General features: G+C 37.8%; 1 protein-coding gene across 1 annotated transcript in view; it reads right to left on the reverse strand.

Annotated features, from left to right (window-relative positions):
* LOC121430611 (E3 ubiquitin-protein ligase MIB1-like) overlaps nucleotides 1-14683 on the reverse strand; it is a 173522-nt gene that overhangs the window by 138480 nt on the left and 20359 nt on the right. Inside the window, exons 10-11 of the mRNA XM_041627929.1 lie at nucleotides 13663-13770; nucleotides 10740-10937 (exon numbers count right to left, since the gene is read on the reverse strand). Of these exons, the coding sequence (XP_041483863.1) occupies nucleotides 10740-10937; nucleotides 13663-13770 (306 nt within the window). The remainder of the gene's footprint in view (nucleotides 1-10739; nucleotides 10938-13662; nucleotides 13771-14683) is intronic.

The raw sequence follows: 14683 nt of genomic DNA on the forward strand, positions 1-14683 counted from the left end.
CATATCACTGTTTTTTTTAAAATAAGCGAAGCTTTAAAATGTCATAACTTTCTTATTTTACAATACATCCGATTTTGTTGAAATTTTCAGCGTTATGCTAGTTTGAATTTTCTCTATCTATTCAAATAAACATATCAATATTTTCCTGTGGTGGACTTGACCTTTAATTACAATTGCTCTACCCGGCTACACTTGGTCTAATACCCACTGAGTCTACTTCTAATTTTGTCTAATGCCCAATTAGTCCAATTTCCCTTTTTTCTTGTCAAATGGTTCATATAATTAATGAGTATAGCCAAATGAAAATTAAACAAATGGTTTGGACTAGATAGTAAGCAAAAAATGACCATTGGTGAAGGTGATAGGTAGCAAAACTAGATCACTTTCCAGGAAAGCTGAATGTAGCTATTTTTCTGAAGCAAAGCTGGGGAAAGAAAGCAAGAACATTCAACTTGGTTTCCATAAGAAAAAAATGATGCTTTTTACTGCCAATGCTATACTGTGTGCAAGCATCCAGATCTTGTTCAAGCAAGATATTTTTAATGTCACAGCAAAACAATTGAAGGGCTGTGCAGTTCTATTTTACGTTAAGTTTTACTGCCAGCGCGGATGTACATATGCATCTAGATCTTGCACGATTGTCACTGCATGCAACGGAGAAAATGGACCCAAAAAAATGAGTGGCAAAATAATTCATAATGTGTCTAATTTACCCCACAAAAAAGGTTCTATTATTGCAAATGATGATTGAGGCCTAACTCCCTTTTATCACATGAAAATTTATGACAAATCCTGAAATTCATAATCAAAATGTTTTTTTTTTTTAATTTTAAAGTTGGGATCCAACTTTTACATTAATTTTGTCTTAAGCATGGAAGGGGTTGAAAATTCCAGGATGAGAATTTCAGGATATAATATTTGTGTACTGTTTTGATTAAGCAATATCTTTATCATTAATTTTTGAACTCATTATCATCGAATCTGCTGACAAAATATATTTTCTGTGACCGACCAATAAAGTTAGCCGAACCAACTGATGTGCATTCCTATTAATTTCTAAAGCACTGCCGAGCTTTACATCTTTCACAAATTGTTCAAGACACATACACACGGTTTCACAACAGCTCTGGGGAGTGTTTCACGGAAGCATCTTTTCAGTGATTTTCTCTGGGCTACATTGTTCTGAGCCAATCAGACGCAAGGATTTCACTAGCTATGTATATGAAAATCACATGACTATTTGTGAAATGACCACAATGTCATATATCGAGATATATACCCAAAACAGGAATTGGTGATGGTCAAAGCATACCGTACCAACTGTGGCACCTATCAATTCATATGACATCTGACAAACATGTTAATCACATCAAAACAAAGTAATTAATGGAAATGTTTTTTCCTCAATAGACAATGTTTTGTCAACAGGAGAATGAGGGCGGGGCAGAGGCCCACGCCATGTCAGTGACAAATTGCCTTCATTCAACACTCTCCTGCCAATATCTTTTATTGCTACATTGTAGGACTAGGTACACTACACTGCAAAAACTCTGGTATTGATTTAACACCAGACAGGAATCTATTTATGTCCACACCGGAGAAGTAGTGAAACAACACCAGTTTGGAATCAAACCGATGCTGTTTTAATACTAATTGGTGTTGTATAAACACTTATCTGGTGTTAGACAAAAACCAAACAGGTGTTGTTAAACACTTCTCTGGTGTGGACATATGCAGATTCCAGACTGGTGTTAAATCAACACCTGAGATTTTGCAGTGTACATGTACAGGTTCTGGGGATGGTTCAAAGGGACAGGTCTGAGTACAAGAATGCTGCTTTTCTGGGTAACATTCATTATTGAAAATACATTTTCTACTAAATTTGATACCTGAATTCATATCAGTTTCGTTTAAAGGTAAAAAAGAGTTATTGCAGCAAACAATTATTTCATGATAGAGCCTTTAAAATACAGATTAATTACTGCCATATTAGCATAGATCTAAATCTAGTACATTGAAATCCACTCACCTTTGTGAAATCATGAAATCTCAGTTGATAATTCTGATACGTGGGACAGTGTATTAATATTGCTTGGAAAGACACCAACATTTTATTGGATTCCGAAACACTTATTTTGCTGATTTCTTAGCAATTACACATTTTTTTCCAGAGCCAATTGGCACACATTTTTTTAAATTATAAATACAAACACTTGGGTGGTCATTTTATTGGATTCTGTTCGAACTCATTTTGAAATTGTTACAACTGGTATTTATCTTTAAACCATTTAAAAACCCTTTAATAGGGTTTTTTATCACTGCTAGTTGTTGTTGTTTTTTTTGAGGGGGGAGATCTTCATTCAAACTTACGATTTGCACAACTTGACAATCCTCCAAAAGAATTGAATTTTTAACTACGAGTTCTGTACTTCCTCCTTTATAGAGATTCATATATTAATGGTTTTATTTATTAAAATGCAAGTTATTTAAAATAAGCTTGACAACTGTGATTGCTTTCTTGTGTTTTATTCATTTTTGCAATGACATTCACATTCCATAATGCACAAGTTCTCCATTTAATCAGTCAACCGTTATGCTTCTACAACATTCAAGTTAATACAATCCAGTAGTTTGCAACTCAAATAACTCACAAAAAATATAATAGTACACTAAAATGTAAGATTATCATCATAGATCCTTTTTTGTGTCTGGTCCTGGGGGCCGTTTCATCAAGCTGTTCGTAAGATAAGAGTGACTTTAAAAACGACTGGTGAACCTTTCTTAGGCGCTAAACCATCGCCAATGAATATGCCATTTACCAAAAGAAAGGATCACCAGTCGTTTTTAAAGTTGCTCTTATCTTACGAACAGCTTTATGAAACGGCCACCAGGTGGGATATATAGTGACTCTTACAAAACAAATTTATTATACAAAAGAAACTCTCATACTAATTTGATTTTTTTTTTCCTCAGTTGATAACAAGGGTACATGTAAGGATGTAAACAACGCTTGAAAGACGGAAAAATGTGATAGCTTTCAACGTGTCTGGACTTGTTTGCAATTCCTATCATGAAATTCTGTCCATTCATGAAACTTTCTTTCTAGGAAGCTGAATCCAATTCTGAATGAAACAAAAATTAGTAAGCATTATTCAATGATAAATAGTACCCAGATAGAGGGGGTTAAGGAAAATATTTACCCAGAAGTTTGAGGAGGTGCTCAGTTATTTTTTCTCCCTGTTAAAGTCTGGTGAACATAGTTTGAGGAAACCTAAAAGATATGGTGGTGGTGATGATGATGACGATGATGATGATGATGGTGATGATGATGATAATGATGGTGATGATGGTGATGATGGTGGTAGTGATGGTGATGATGGTGGTAGTGATGGTGATGATGGTGGTAGTGATGGTGATGATGGTGGTAGTGATGGTGGTGATGATAATGATGATGGTGATGATTATTGTTAGTGATAACGATGAAGATGATAATGTTGATGGTGATGCTTATGATGAGGAGGAGGACAATGATGATGGTGGTAGTGATGGTGATGGTAGTGATGGTGATGATGAGTATGATGATGATGATGATGATGGTGGTAGTGATGATGATGATGGTGGTAGTGGTGATGACAATAATGATGATAACGACAACATATTGACAATAACAATACCAATGACCAAATCACACCACCAACGACCATGTGATGACTTTGAAGAAGAACAAAGGACAACAAATGAGACAGCTAATGTAATCACAAGAAAAGTCCCAACTCAAATATTATATCAAATCACAAAGAAGCTAAGATTCATTTCAAACACAACAGGGAACCTAAAACATAACCAGTCCATCAACCTCATACACCGCCAATTAAACAAATCCCAATTAATGACAGATAGATATACTCAGAGTCAGAGAACAAAAGAAAAAAGAACTGACATGAAAATAGATGAGTGGGGCCAGTATACCCAGGAGGGGGTCAGAAGATCGTAAATTACATCTGTCTCCCCCATACTGGCAATATGTGCACAAGAATGTTTTAATTGATGAAATGAAATTAATTGGCTGTATTATTATTCAAAGAATTTATCCTCAAATTAGTACTAATCGACTGCTGGAAGAAAGGGAAACAGAGATGCACTGCTATAAATAATCAAATGTCTGGTGGAAGTCTAACATAGCATTAAGTCTGACAATAAATGCAAGTGTATTTTGTGGTATGACTGATTACAACAATGGGTGATTTCAAGTCCGGTGTTGGCCTCGGTGTTGGCATCGGTGTTGGTGTTGAAATTTGGATTGCTTCCCCTAGCTCCAAAACTTATTCAGATTTTGTAAAACTGATCCAGATCACATTATTGACCACTCAACAACTAGTGACTTTTCGGGACCATCTTCATGTTATGTTTGGTGTTATAATCATGTTAAAATTTACCTAAAACCAACACCAACAGGTCAACACCAAACTTGAAATCAGCCAATGAATGAGGCAATTTGGTGCTCAAAGGGTACAATTCATGAAGCTATCTAAGTGAGATATCAATGGTAGCTTTTCTCTCACTCTCAGGCCGTGTTTATGCTTCCATTTTTAAGGCCAGAATCAGCATTTCCAAACGTGATTAGTGCAAAACACGGTTGCGTCCATGCTTACTTTCATATAAACGCTGTTTCAAAACGCCGATCGTAAACTCACAAAAAGGTGCATTAGTAAACATCGTTTGACCAGAATCAGGCTTTCTGGGGAAGCATAAACACAACCGCGATCCGTAAACGTGTTTAAATGACGTCATTTGGTACCTGCTTCCGGTGAGATGAAAATCCGCGGGCAAATACAGTCGTATTGCTCCATGTTATCTCTACGTAATAAACAACAATGGAAAAAAAAAAACTTTCGAAAAAAGGCGCGCCCAATTTGACCTCGCTTTACGATGCGAAGCCAGCTGGAGATCATGATTTGCTCTGAATAGTTAAGCATAAACAGCACTCCCAGAACCACGTTTACGATCGGCATTTTGAATCGACGTTTGAAATCGCTGATTCTGTCCTCGCAATGGAAGCATTAACACAGCCTCAGTCAACTGAATTGTATTCCTCAGGACTGCCAATCCTGTGCAACAATAAAAGGGAATTTTTTACAAAAAAAAGAAGGAAATTATCAATGAGGGCTTTAAAACTAGTCGTGCCAACCTCTGAGAAAGATAAGCTGTTTTCAGTTATGCCCAAACTGAAGTTTGGAATATTGACCCCAAATGACACAAGAGTGACCTTGGTCTAGTTAACCTGAAATTACATTCATCCAAATAGCCTACACTTGTCTCGGTCTTATAATATAAATGATTTTTCGCAATAAAATTTGTTTTTAATATTTTTTTTTAAAGAAAATCACAAATAATGATGAGGAAATATAATGCAGTAATCGGTCGCCAAAGGGAAATGGTTGGCAGCTATGGTCAGTGGTGGGTGTTTCATTAAGCTGTTTGCATAAAGTTACGAGCAACTTCACGAACGACTGGTGATCCTTTTTAATAGTAAATGATACACATCAGATATTCATTGTTAAATTGTTTCAAAGAAAGGACTACCAGCCATTTGTAAAGTAGCTCATAACTTACAAACAGCTATAATAACCATCTGATTCCTTCTTTTTGTTTTCATTTTTCCCTCCTGCCCTTTCCCACCCTCCCCTCGCCCCCCCCCCCTTTCCTTCCCCTTTTCAGCACTAGCTTGTATCACAGAACACAATCTGAGGCTATCCGCTACAATACATCTAAACCCGATACGAGTCGTGATAGGGAGAAACCATGTATCAGTCTTTCATCAGTCCTGTTTCCAGCAGTTATTTTATTGTTCATCAAATATATACATGCACGTGTACATGTATCTGTTTGATGAACAATATAATTACTGCTTGAAACAAGACTGATGAAAGATAACAGTGAAACAAACACTGAAGATCATACACATAACATCAGGACATACATGCAGGAGTGCAGAGAAGCAGTAACAACCATAAATAAACAAATATATATTATAAAAAATCAATAAGTAAATAGATTAATAAGTTAATTAATAGAAAGAAAGAAAGAACGAAAGAAAGAAAGAAAGACAGAAAGAAAGAAGGTTATTTTGGAGCTTACACTCTGAAAACACTCTGAAGTTTGTTACCCTCTTATTTTTTTCTTCTGAAAATGTAAAGTTAATGAATTCCAAGGTCATGATTTAAAGAAATCATGAATTAACGTGGCGTGCGGGACATCACATTTTTTGATCTGCAGATAAAGCAAATAGCATCTTCTTGATAGAAATGGTCTATACATACCAGAGTTGGATTACATGAGTCGTTACCCATTATCACCTTAATAGGCTAGCAATGTTACACAACATGAGATGAGAATCAATTAGATAGCAGAGGGTCAAATACAGGATCATATTTGTATATATGAAACATTAGAGGAAGAAGTCTGTCACAATAATCATAATAATAATAATAACAAATATATCTAGTTCTTGTATACATGTAGGACATATCAGGACTTGGCTATTTTTACCCTCACTTTAGCCTGGAGGCCTTTCACAGCGCACAAGCATTTCAAGGAATAAATTCCTGCCAGGTACCCATTCACTTCACCTGCATTGGGTGCAGCACAAAGCGCATCAATCCTTGCTATACAAAATTATGCCATGGATGGGATCAGAACACAGGACCCTGTGTTTCAAAGACCGGAGACGTATCCCCTGGGCCACAGTGCTCCACAACTACATGGGCATAGCAATGTGACTTTAAAAATTGAATTAATTCTGAGAAATAATAACTGATAGGTGAAATGCTGCCAGGACATGTGTGAAGGAAATGCACATCAAGTCACAGTGGTACTATAGAGGCATTCCACAGAAGGTGAGAGTGTCAAGTTCCCTGCGGAGATACTTCAGACCAATTTAACACCCCCTTCCCGCCAATTCATCCCGGGTGAGACTTGGTTCATTAGCAGCCTAAACATGAGTGTGACATGGCGTCAGATCCAAGCACAACGCTGTATAAAGGCATCGGTGGGTGCCGACTGGTAGCACAAATCGCATTCTTGCTCTCCGAGGCGGAGGACCACAAAAATATCTGTTTAATTACAAGAGAGGGAAGAGCGCCTGTGACAAGAGAATGATCACCTGACTAATTTGGGGCGTCATGCCGCTTGGTGGGGTTTGGCTGTGTTTTTTTTTTTTTCCTCCCGGTGACTTCGACCAGGGAGCTGCCGCAGAGTTTGTGGCTGGGCATCCAGCGCGATCACCTGACGCCATCCATCGTGTTTGCCGCCCTCTCTGGAATGCGACAGTGGCTAGAATGCGCGGGAGCTCCGTGCATAGTTGCTGGTTGTGACTAGGGTGATCGGCCACCATCCATCTTCTCCTACCCCTCTTGCCTGTAAGTGCTGCTAATGATATTAGCACTTGTGCCACTGTCCAGGGAACGTCATACCCCCCCCCCATTCTTGTCAACCCCCTTTCCCCTAACCCCCCCCCGCTTGAATCATCCCATCATTCTATACCCCACTGCGATACATCACCTCTCGTGTCGGATTCCCCCACCGCTAATTCCCCCTCTTCGCTAACCATATTTCATTTCAATTCACGGCGGATAATTGCCCTAACGAAATGAGGCTTGACTGGCTAATGGTTTAATAGTGCAATGAAAATTACCCGGACACGTGTCAGAATCAAATCTTATCAACGTCGTTAGGCTGCCCTGGGAGGGTAAAACGGAGAGAGGGAGAGGGGATTGGATCAAGTCATGCACTGAAAAGGTAACATCATTCACACATCTTTGGTATTCTTAATATTCTTAGCTTCTAATACCAGGTACTTCTGATCAGGTCCCTATTTAACAAAGAGTTACGATTGATCTAATCAATCTCAACTGTATGAAAATCCATCCATACCATGATTTTTTTCTACAGGAAATCTGCACAATACAAAGAGAATCAAACTGAATCTTCAAAAGAATTATGAATGTATGAATATATACCATATCTAGAAAATATTTTGAATTTTAACAAATTTGCATTCAAGATGTTGATGTTGTTGGCCATCCATAGTTGTAATTGTAGTTGTAAGGCGGGACCCTGGTCAATTTTAAAGGGACACCACAAACTTCACAATGATGTAGATTTTTTAAGTGCACATAGACAGGAGACTGTCATGTTGACAGCCAAGCAAACAGTTCTCTTGTTCAAAAAGAAAAATTAAAGATAAAATCATTTGTAATGGTTTTTTCTCATGGCTGCAGAGGTATTGTCATCATGAAGAAAATTGAAACAGACCATTAATTCTCCATCGATCAAACTTCTGAAAAGTGGTAGGAATACTAAAATGAAAATGCCAGTCTATTTCGAGCCTCCCTGTAGGAATTTCAGTATAATAAATTCTAAATTGCTAATGACATTATCATCTTCGACTTGAAGCAAATTTGGACTCTACTCTAGACTACAAGTCTTACACCAAAGCAGAATTCTGATTTTATTATTCCATGCATTATGCTGAACTGTTTGTAAGTTTTATGAGTGACATTTGCTCAAAAATTGTATATAATGTGCGACAGGCTTGATAGGCAAACTTCCCAAAATGAAAATCACAGTTTCCTAGGCAAAACTGAAGAGTATTTTCTCATCTTTCATCTCATTTTGGAGAGAATTTCAGTGCTATGTATGTTTGATTTCTCTCGATTAAAGTGTTATTGGAATGGGCTAGGCCATTCATGTACTTCTAGTGACTCAATGAAGTCACAACTTTTTGTCATCATTGTAAATATGTTCAAGACATTTTGGCCTTCCATAGTTTTATGTCAACCGTGAAGACAACTAGCAGTTACTCCAATCATGGAACACTGTATTGTTTTCACGAGCCAATCCTTGGTTCTTCTCCTTGTGGTGGTTGTACATTTTGGAATAACATTTTTAAAATTTTTTTCTTGTTTACATTGAGCGTCATGTCTACAGTTTTTTTGCGCACCATTTCAACCGGAAAGCGTAATATTATTGATCTTAAGAATTTGCAATCTCTAGCGAAATGTAGCTAATTTCTGTTTGCGATTCTTCATGCGTATGTGTGTCAAGCTCCACTCAGTTCTATTTAGGTCTGCATCGTGTGTAACGTGAGTGAAGTTCATTTGGATTCTATTTGATCATTTATTTACGCCTGGACTAACTTTTTTTTCTCTGTTAAGCTTGGCAAGTACAGAACACAAGAATTATCACCGATTCTGTCATTCTTACATACTAAAACTGAAGGTTCGGGGTTCCAATCCTACCAAAACACTTTGCTTGAAAAGATGTTTTATCTAAATGTACATTTACAACTTTCTACACAAGGTGTAGTGAGTGGTAAAAAATAAATAATATTGACATTGATATATTGCTTTAACAAGAGTATCGAAGCGCTGTTTATACATATACCAAATGAAGGAGAAACTACATGAGAATAATTACCAATAACACATTTAATCATCAACAATCATTCATTCGTTTAGAAACACATAATACAAGAATGACGAGAAAAGACAAATTAAAAACATAGCTATCGGTGCTGTGTCGTGAAAAGGTGTGTATTAGGTCTATTCTTGACGGTGTCAGTATGGTTTATTTCAATTGGTCTAATGCTTTGTCTACTGTCATTTGGTCTACCATCAGTTCGTCCACTATCCACAGGCTAATTGCCATTTCGTCTAATGACCAGTTGGTCTAAAAGCCATTTAGTCCATATACCATTTGGACGAAGTGCTGATTTGGCAAAATTATTGATGAGAAAATGGGAATTGGGCCAACTGGCTATGAAACGAAATGGTCAGACAAACTGGTGATAAGACAAAGAGATTATTGGACCAAATGATTCTAGAATGGCATTAGACTAAATGAAGGCAGACCATGTGATGAATGGACGGATTGGCAATTTCACCTCATCTATTGGGTGCATCTTGAATGTGTGCAGGGAGTGAGTTCCTGTTAGGAAAGAATTTTTAGAATGCACCTGATCAAGAAAGCCAAGCTAATGCAGGAGTAAGAGTATGCAGCGCTTAGAATCATTATTTTCCTTTAAGGAATACACTAGTGTTGTGTATGTGACCAGGCATGGCAACACCCACAAAGAGTTGCCAGAAATGAATGTTCAGTTAAACATCCCTGCTCATTACAAAGAGAAGAATGTTAACTACCATAGAATGTCCCTTTTGAGAAAAAGAGGGATTAAAGTTGACTAGTCTATTGAAGCACATTTACCGTAACTCTATTCTACAAAGTTAACAAAAAGGGGATTAGAACTCATTCAATTTTCCCAGAAGGGGCCATCAAATCAGCCCCAAAGTTCTCACACTAATTTAGGCACATCCTGTTTATGCTTTATAGAGAAGTATGTACCTTAATGCAAGAACTTAATATTTTTTTTATTTAGTGGAGTTTAAAACAAGGGGAATACTTTGGTTCTCAGGAATAAGAACAAATTGCAAGTAATCCCCATATGACAAAAATGTGGGTCTAATTAAAACTGTCATAACGGATCATGTTTTGTAAATAGCAATTCATAGACAAAAATAGACTCTTTAAATTAATATTAAAAGCTATGACTTGACCATCCCTGACCAAAATCACTTATCTTCAAACTGAACATCGTGGCACAACTATTTGTGGGTTTCTCATGTCTTGTCACATATTATTTCAAAACTTGGATCTTGCTAAAGACAAAATAAAATTCTGACCTGTAGGCTTGGATGGCATGCGAGCTCTAGGAGTATCTTGACCACTCCGTAGTGACCTTTGTTGACTCCTATATGCAGGGCAGTCTGGCGGCGTTTGTTACGGGCGTTCAGGTCGGCGCTCTCTTCGTGGAGGAGCTCGATGACGTGAGGCTCGTCCCCAAAGGCGGCATGATGAATGGCACGATCTCCATCTTTATCCTTCATAGAAGTAAAAATAATAATAGTTACATTCATATAGCACTTAAAGGTAAATGCTAGTTTTGGTAACGATATCAAAATGAGTTCGTACAGAATCCAATGTAATGACCACCAAAGTGTCTGTTTGTATAAATAAAACGCATGTGTCAAAGGATTCTGGAAGAAATTGTGTAATTGCTGAGAAATCAGCAAATAAGCACGGGATTCCGGTAGAGCGTCGGGCCCGATGCCCTAAGCAATAATTATACATTGTCCCACGTGCGCTTATCTGTGTTGGGGATCTTCGGTGTGAATATTTTTCAGCGTAGATTTCAAGATTTCACAAAGTTCAGTTAATGTAACTGTACCAGATCTAGATCCTCGATGATATACTGACAATTAAGCCTTGTTTTACAGACTTTCTCATGAAATCAGTGTTAACTGCAACTACTGGAATTTCTCTTTAAGACTTTGTTTTAAGCACTTACATTCAAATAGCACTTAATACTTGTTTTAAGCACTTCACATTGCAATTTTCATTACCCCAGTCTTCAGATCCAGGCATCCTCACACACAATGTAAAACTTTCTCCACTCCCTGGGGAGCATTCCGACAAGAGTTCCAAGACTCAACTGCTGGGCATACTACATACGCTTTCGTACCCTGCCGGGTATCCAGATAACACCTGGGTGAAAGTGGCAAAGTGTGGATCGACTCTTTGCCAACAGACACTAGGCTGCAGTGGGGTTTGAACACACAACCCTCTGATTACAAGGTGAGAGTCAGAACCACTACACCACAGCGCTTCCACATCAAGACAAGGCATATTGCAGTGAAGTTAAGAACTGGGAAGTTGTTCATGAAACAAATGGGCAGTGGTTTTTACTGACGAGCGTTATAAGCTACTGATATTTTTCAATCTGATTGGCTGGAGGCGCATTAGTTAGTGGAAGCGCTGTGGTGTAGGGGTTCTGACTCTCGCCTTGAAATCGGAGGGTCGTGTGTTCAAATCCCACCATGGCCCACCGTCCCATGACAAGGCGTCAATCCACATTTGGCCACTCTCCACCCAGGTGTTAAATGGGTACCCGGTAGGATGCGAAAGCCTATATGTAGTATGCCGAGCTATTGAGTCTTGGAACTCTTGTTGGAATGCTCCCCAAGGAGTGGAGAAGGTGCAAATATTGTATGCGGGCATGCAAGGATCCTACACCCGGGGCAATAATATCTGTAAAGCGCTTAGAGACGTCATTCCATTATATTAAGCGCTATATAAATGTGGAATATTAAAATCACAGATAAAATGCTTCGTGTACATGAAATGTCCCCACCCCCCTGAAATCTAAGGAAATATATCATGTTCCTGTTTCAATGCTACTTTTTATTAAAATGACCCTGAATATTAAAAAAGCCTTTACAAAAAAAACTCTGGGGCCGATTGCACGAAAGGGTCTTTGCAAGGACCGTCTTTCATGTCGCCCATCTTTTATGATGCGCCATGTGAAATGCATTTTAAATAAATCATCTGCAAACATATTTCATTCGTCCGTTAAATTAAACAACATATTTGTTTATAAAATGATGTGATATATCATGAAATTGTATAAAATATGATTTAAAAGCAAACTAACGAATCTTATTCTTTATCATAAATTTCAGAAATAACCCGCCTATAGCGTATCATAAAAGATGGGCGACACGAAAGACGGTCCTTGGAAAGACCCTTTCGTGCAATCGGCCCCTGGTCTACGTGTACTCTAAAATATATTCAATCATTCTGCGTTCTTTCTGAATTCAGTGATTTTTTTTCAAATTTCCATATGCGACCAGCAAACCTAAAACGAACAAGTCGCAAGGTAAGGTTCTCTGTCAATAACCCAATTAGTAATTTGGTCCCCAAAATGTAACAATTTGCTGATCTGGAAGAGTAATTCTCCTTCTTCATACTGTAAAAATTTGAAGTTGTAACGTAATATAAAATAGGCGATACAAGGGCTTTGTTGGCACCAACCACTTTTATCAGTACTGCTTGGAATTTGAGATTGTATGGTGTGCTTTTGTGAACCCGAATTTCAAACCTTGTTTTCTCTCTATTCATTGAAGCTCTCCTTGAAGGTTTTCACATCCAAACAAGTACTTGTGTGGAAAATATTGATCATTTTGACAAGTTGAATATCATTTCAAAACTTAGGATGTACTTTTTTAAAGGTCAATAAAGGTCTCAAAATTCCTTTTGGGTGACTTATAGTTGGTTTTGGCATGGCAGGTCACATATTAGAAAGTATTTGCAATAAAGGCAAGGACAGATTCTACAACAAAGAAAATCTGTCATCAAAAATCCCTCATGACAAAGCAGCCTTTGTCTAAAATCAGGGAATCAATCGGCAGTTTCGTCCAGGGGGGCGTTTCATGAAAGGACTTGTCGGACGTTTTATCCGACAAGTCCCATTTTATCCGACAGTTACCATAGGAACAGTGCCTCTCAGCCAATCAAAATCATGGAAAGATGTCAGATCTGACAACTTGTCGAATGAAAATATTGATGAAACGCTTCCTGGGATCATACAACAATCAGCTGTGCCGGTACATGAAATTTTGACAAAGACCTCTCAGCCATTCATTGTAATTTGACAAGCTTTATAATATATTTCAATGTTGTGGAATCCGGCCTTGTCTCGATTGCAAGAACTCCTTATTGAAGGAAACTGGAGAATGTATTAGGTATACTAATTGTTGTACACATTACCTCTACTTCCATGTCGGCGTTGTGTCGGATAAGAACCTTCAGGACGTCCCCATGGCCATTCTGACTAGCTGCCTGGAGCGCTGTGTGTCCGGCAAATTGAACATTAACCTGGAGGGAAGAAAGAAGAAATCATTGAGATTTGGTCATTGCTATGGGTAACTGATGGAGCTCTGTTTCATAAGACTTGTAATAACAATTTGCAATAATAGTTTAACCCTATATAGCCCGGGGGAGGGCCTAAAAGGCCCCCCCCCCTCGACATTTTTCGCGATAATTTCTAAATGCAAAAAAATAATACGCTTGAAATTCAATGACTTTTTTCTTTCACATCTCCCGCACATTTTGAGACCCAGTTTGCGAAAATCGGGGGTACACTTGCGGAGACATTGCACATATTCGTGACCAATGTCACCAAAAATGGCAATTTCCATTGACTTTTGTGTGTACAATGTACGGGTTTTACAATGAATGTTTTTTTTCTGTTTTTCCTCACATAACTTTCTTTTGGGCTATCACCAACTATTCTAGTTTAAAGGACAAGTCCACCCCAACAAAAAATTGATTTGAATAAAGAGAGAAAAATTCAACAAGCAAACACTGAAAATTTCATCAAAATCGGATGTAAAATAAGAACGTTAGACATTTTAAAGTTTCACTTCATTTCACAAAACAGTTACATGTATATGCACATCTCAGTCGGTATGCAAATGAGGGAACTGATGACATCACTCACTCACTATTTCTTTTGTATTTTATTATATGAAATATTTTTATTTTCTCGTCATTGTCATGTGAAAGGAAGTTTCATTCCTTCCTGAACACGTGGAATTCCATTATTTTAACATTTGTGCTTCAGGCAAGGAGGTCCTAATCATTAAAATTGTAAAAATTGAAATATTGTACAATTCAAACAATAAACAAGTGGAATGCCTCTGGCCGTCTCACCTGCATCACGCGGTTCAATATAGCAGCAGTGCTGACTTTGAATACTACTCTAACTCGCACAAGATGTTCAGTGATA

The sequence above is a fragment of the Lytechinus variegatus genome, chromosome 17 (genome assembly GCF_018143015.1).
Source record: "Lytechinus variegatus isolate NC3 chromosome 17, Lvar_3.0, whole genome shotgun sequence".
Lineage (NCBI taxonomy): Eukaryota > Metazoa > Echinodermata > Echinoidea > Temnopleuroida > Toxopneustidae > Lytechinus > Lytechinus variegatus.